The 6,000-nt window shown below is 42.0% G+C and overlaps 1 protein-coding gene across 1 annotated transcript in view; it reads right to left on the reverse strand.

Annotated features, from left to right (window-relative positions):
• The window catches only part of svep1 (sushi, von Willebrand factor type A, EGF and pentraxin domain containing 1), a 79,246-nt gene extending 73,950 nt beyond the window's left edge, over nucleotides 1-5,296 (reverse strand). The window contains exon 1 of the mRNA XM_051115703.1: nucleotides 4,286-5,296. Coding sequence (XP_050971660.1) covers nucleotides 4,286-4,786 — 501 coding nt within the window. The 5' untranslated portion in view covers nucleotides 4,787-5,296. The remainder of the gene's footprint in view (nucleotides 1-4,285) is intronic.
• Between the last annotated feature and the right edge of the window lie 704 nt (nucleotides 5,297-6,000).

The following is a 6,000-nucleotide window of genomic DNA, read 5'->3' on the forward strand; positions in this document are numbered from 1 at the left end:
CTCTCCTGGAGCTGAAAGTTGTGGTTAATAGGGATAATCTAAGAGCAGACTAAAGGTTTGGCGCGAGGTGAAAACTGCAGAAGAGACAAATTATTTTGCAATAATACAATTTGTGTGACTATAACTATGTTCTGTCTTAATGTTCCAGTAGCTACATGGAGTTTTGTTGCCAAATAAGCGGGAACATTATCAGGTGGGAGCCACTGATAATAACAGTCTCTTATTCAGTGGTTCGTTTTGATCACATTTTCCTTTTTGTTTTCAGAAATATTATAAATTTGACTGCACTGACGCTTTCTGATAAAAATAAAATTTGAACTGAATTGAGCTGAATGATGACACCATTGCATTGAACTCATTTCATGGTAAATTCATCTGGAAATGACACTTCTAAAATTAGGCTACCGGGAATTCTGAGTATGTACGAATTAAATAATAGGACATATCTAGATTTGTACTTGTTTTAACTTTATGCTTGTTTTATCTTATTTTTAAGTCATATTGCAGCCTACTTATAAATTTTCCTGTTTAGGAACCAGTGTTCTAAACAGAGCGTAATTTGGTCTACTGTGGACAAAGAAACAATAACACATGAGATGTGATTATACACAGCTAAGTGTTCCTACTTCCTGCAGAATGAATGCTGCACTGATGGATGAAGACCAGATGAAGGTTTTCTCGTGCCATCATGTTGCATTCATTTTACCATCACATGTGTGTCCCAGATAATCTTTTCTCTGGTCTCCTGCTGTCTCTCCATGTTGTTCCATTCCTTTTTAGGCATATTTCTTCTGCTTATGTATTTCAGTCTCTCACGTGTCAGATTTAATAGGTGCTATAAACCAATTTCTGGTGAAGGTAAATGTGTACAACTAGTGACTTAAAGGGGTCATCGGATGCCCATTTTCCACAAGTTGATATGATTCTTTAGGGTCTTAATGAAAAGTCTATAATATACTTTGGTTAAAAATTCTGCTCTGAGAGATTGTTTACTTTAGCCGCATTTAGCGCGTTTAGCCACAAAACTTGCTAACTAGCAGGTTATTAGGAAAGGTGATTGCAGAGATTCATTAAAAAAACTTTTTAGTAGATCGCATTTATGTAGATCAGGAGGACCACTATGTTCATTATTACATCCAGCAACACAACACCTCAATTGGAGGTATTGGAGATATTCTTGTCTAACCTACATCCCTGCTCCGGCATCGAAACAATAGAGGTCAGACTGTTACAGCTGATCTGAGGTAAGACGCTCATGTCAATCAACTACTATCGTGTGACGAGAATGGCTCGATTTGAAAAAGGAGATAATATTTTTACAGATTAATTAAAAACCATTGCATGGATTTTTGTCATAATAGGGTAGATGTGTACATACACTGCCAACACACATTAATATTTAAACAACATGTAAAAGTGAAGTTTGCATCCGATGACCCCTTTAAGGTAAAGCGCAGAGTAACAAGCAACCAAGCAATCTGTTCCTCCAACACAAGTTGCAATTAAGCCCCTAAATAAGACTAGGACTGATTCATTGTTAAACATGTTGCCTCTTCAGACAGTTAAAGACCTAAGGGCTCTTATCTGGCTGTCTGCAGACATATCTGTGGCTCTCAGGCTGGTTTAAAGGCATTCCTGACTGTTTTATCAGGGTTCGTAGAGTACAGGCTGTCTCTCATAAGGATCTCCCTAATCAGTCTTAATTAATAACACAAATACAGCCTCGGGAAGCGCCAGAGTTTCATCAGTGCATGCAGGCCAACAAGAATCATTCTGTACAGCCATTTCTCTCTTATTATGACTTTCATGGTTTCTTATTCACTCAACACCTCTTCTGTCTAGCTAAAAGTGATCTTCTACAAGTAGACAATCACCTTACAATAAATTAGAGTGTACCTGTAAAGCACTGATGGTGAATTTCCCGTCATTTGTATCAACACCAAACATGACACATTTGTGTCTTTTGACAGCTGTCCCAGTTTCTTTGTGTTCCTTTGCTTTTATGTCTCTTTGCTTTAATTTTGCACAGCACATTCTGAGGGTTGCTGACAGATGTTTTCGCAGACACAATATGAGATATTTGGACACGTTGATCTGTCTAGACTCGATGACAGTAATGCTCCTGCTGCCTTGTGCTTCAAAAAACAGGTCAGAGGGGTCAATGGCACTTTAAAGAAACATTCTCTGGAATTTCGGATGGGGGATTGTAGGAGGAAGGGTCATGTAGGGATGAAATGGGAAAGATGTATGTTAACAATAATGCAAAAAATATCACTGCTCTTTTCACCTCCACACTACTTGCATGAGATTAATGAGCAATCATTTTTGAGGAAGAATGACTCTTGATATGTATGTGTGTGTTTTCAAACAGGCTTATATAGAATTCCCATAGACTTCCCCTTCTTAATAGAATCCCTGCTGGGGGAAAGGAAGAATCCCACTCGAGACAAGCGTTCATCGGAAATAGGAAATTTCAAATCCATTTGGTCAAGGACTTCGATGTAATGACTCCCCATGGAGGCTGATCAGAAAAGCAGGCAAAGAATTTGGAAAGCACTAAAAGCATTCGCTAACTTTCAGAAGGACAGCAGAGAGAAAGAAAGAAGTTTTATGGAGAGCTAGTTCTGCTCTGGTTTGGCAAATGGAAAAGAAGTTGGGGATCTGGCATCCCAGGATGCCCACTAAGTGCAGATAAACACTGTGGTTAGAACAAAAATCAGTAGGAGTGCTGTAGGAGCGAACCTAAGACAGATTACATAAGAACTTAGAACCGTAGATCTCTGTCTGCCTGTCTATCTTTCTATCTATCCATCTATTCAAAGTGTCTAGAGAAACTTTTCTTTATAGTTAAGATAAATGTTGTAGCTAAAATGGCAGATTCTCGTCGGCGCCGACAGCCTTGTGGGCAGCGTGCTGACATACAGTGCCATTGTGCTACGGGCGTTCCGAGATTGAATCCTGGCTTGAGGACCTTTCCTTTCCCTGTCAGCCATGATCTGTCTTATCATAATAAAGACAAAAAGGCCAAAAATAAGTGGCAGATTCTCAAGTCAGTTCTGAATGGTTCACCGCCCTGCTGTTTATAAGCATGTTGAGTTTGTGGGACTACACAATGCAGCCTTTGTCCATCATCAGCGATAGCAAAATAAAATGCTTTTAGAGCCAACCCAACATTTCATTCCCCAAATGAAGTGGAGTAAATGAATTAGCGGCTTGGCAATTGAGAATGTTCTTGCTTAAAGACAAATCTGATCAGAGATGTTTGGCCCCACCGTGCACTTCGGCTGGGCAGTAGAACTGTGGATAAGGCCTTCGACCTCTGCATTTCTGGAAGATTGAAAACGTGTCTGGTAAAAGCTTCCAGACCTCCACACCATTTAGGCTGAAGGGAAGGAGCCAAAAACCATGAAATATTACAGTTTGACTGCAATGCCAATTAATTGCATATGAACAAAAGGACTTTCCTGCTGTGCTTCCATAACAACTTAATACATTTGCAGATCTGGGTTAGCTAAACCATTTTTCAAACCACAAATGTCATTCAGGACAAGAAAAATGTCTGAAAACACGAACGTCATAATCATTTGTAACGGAAAAAGGGAGTAGAAGCTGCAGTAGGCTGCAAGATGAGGCAATAAATCATTTAGCTGCAATTTATAGCATCGCTGTTAACTGAGACTGGGTTAGTTAAAAGAAAAATTAGTTAGTCACTGCTTCTGTATTTTCCTTTTGTCTGAATCCTGAAGTTCTCAAATCGTTCCAACTTGAAACCATCAAACCTGCTTTTCCCTATATCCCTAAGTCTTCAGTGCAAGTTTGCAGAGGACAGATCAACCATACCATGCACTTTTGTTTTTGTTGTTGTTGTATGACCACTAGAAAGCCTACATAGGTAAATGGCTGTTGTGGTTATCTTTCCCAGATCAGAGTGCACAGGAAACCATGTTGTGTTAACTTAGAGATGACATCTGGAGGTACCTCGCCAGGAATGGAGACTTTTATGTATTGTTCATCCATCATTTTGACTTTGCAGTCCTGTTTCTGCTAAATGTGCTTAAGTGATTTAGATTCACTAGCTATCTTTTTGTTGAAGAATATAAAGAGCAGTGGAGGAATATTGAATACATTCAGCATAAGTTCTCAATCAAATCTCAAACAACTCAATCTAGATTAGGTGGCTAGACTGTCTGTCATTTACCTTCATTATTTCCTCTTTTATCTGTTACATTCAAGTACTTTCTCACATCCACAGACTCAGACATTGTGATTACACAGCTGCTCTTACCGCTGCACGCTGGAAGGCCCCCCTGGTGTAGGTGCCACCTCCTCTGTAGGTGATGGAGGGGATCTCTTTGCTGAAGAGCGAGCACTTGTGTTGGTGGGCTTTGGGTGCGGACACATAGTCCACTCTCGTAACCACATGGCTCTTGGAGCTAAATGTCACCAGCGCTACACGTGTTGCCTCCGGTGCCACCGGAAAATCTGACAGCAGCTTCCGGACGAATCGCAGCTCGCTCCCGAAGTTGGAAGCTCCCACGCTGGACGACTCGTCCACGAGGAAGACCAGATCCAGACAGCCTCCGCGTTCCCGAAGAAGACGCACGTTCCTTCGGAAGACCTGGCCGAGACGTTCTACTTTGCTCTCCGCGCTCTCAGAGAGGTTTTGCCGGGTTTGGGCCGCCTGACGCAAAGCTTGCAGGGACAACGGCTGAGACTGCCTCGGCCAACCGGTACAGCATGACCAGCACAGGAACAGTAAGGTGAACCTTAAAGTCAATGTCACCATGATAACACCACAAACTCTAGCGTCCAGTAGTGGTTATGAGGGAATATTGAGGCGTACAAGTTTGTTGCAGTCCTTCTCTTCTTTTGTTTTCTCTCTCTCTGAGTCTCCTATCTCTCTGCTGGTCTCAGGCATCTGTGGAGCTCCTGCATTTCAGCCACCCTCCAAATGCGTCTCCCCTCTCTCTCAAAATCATTTAAAAAGAGCGAGACGGTGAAAAAAAGTTCGGTGAGAACGAGAGAGGGTGTGTGTGCTGGTGCGAGACTAAGGGAAGGAGTGAGAAGGAAGAGTGAGAGAGAGCAGCGAGAAGCGGTGGAGGAGGAAAAAAGGGGCAGTCAGAGGCGTGAGTGTCTCTCTCTTTTCTTCTCGTCCCGTTCTCTTCCTTATTCCCTACTTGTTCTGCCCTTCTCCCTTTCTTTTTCCTCTGCTTGTCCTAGTGTGCTTGAGTGAGGTTGTGTCATTGGAGCACTCCAGACTGTCCGTCAGCCAATGCCTTTGTGAGAGAATAAGGGTGTGTGTGTGAGGGAGATTGAGAGAGAGAGAGAGACGTTTGTCTATCGGCCTGTCAACATGCCCAAAGAAAACATCAGCACGGGGCCTGTTGATCAAATCCATATGTCTGGCACTCATCTGCTCTTGGATGAACACTCTCACCACTCTCACCAAACCACCAGGCAGATACCAAAAGAGCCATCCACTAATGAGAATAATCGAGAGGAGCTGTAGACAAAACAAGCATGAAATGAATACAAAAGCTACACAATTCATTTGACAAGCAGGTTTTAAATTGAAGCACCGTTAGATTAAAAGTCCACATGTCATGCGAGTTTTGTAAGCAGAGCCTCTGGTCTTTATTACTTCCTCTTGTTTTCTCTTGGGGGTCTTGTGGGGAGAGAAATCTCAAGTAGGATCTGACCCCCCTCTCTGTCTCTTTTATTTGTCCCTCTTTTCTTTTGTGATTTTTATCTGTAACCAAAACAAAGCCTCAATGCTTAACGCAGTTTGAGGTGGGCTGGCCCTAATTTGGCTGTATAACAGAACATTTTGAGCCAGGCTAAAATCCCAGCTGTCATGACTCTGACAGGTCAAAACGGATGAGGATTTGCAGTATTGCGAGATTATAGTTCAATGAGCTACTGAGTCTTGACTGAAACAACATGCTGAGTGTTAAGTGTGGTCTATAAAGTTAACTGTGAACTTTGTGTCCGAGAGCATTG

Source organism: Labeo rohita, chromosome 7 (genome assembly GCF_022985175.1).
Source record: "Labeo rohita strain BAU-BD-2019 chromosome 7, IGBB_LRoh.1.0, whole genome shotgun sequence".
Taxonomy (NCBI): domain Eukaryota; kingdom Metazoa; phylum Chordata; class Actinopteri; order Cypriniformes; family Cyprinidae; genus Labeo; species Labeo rohita.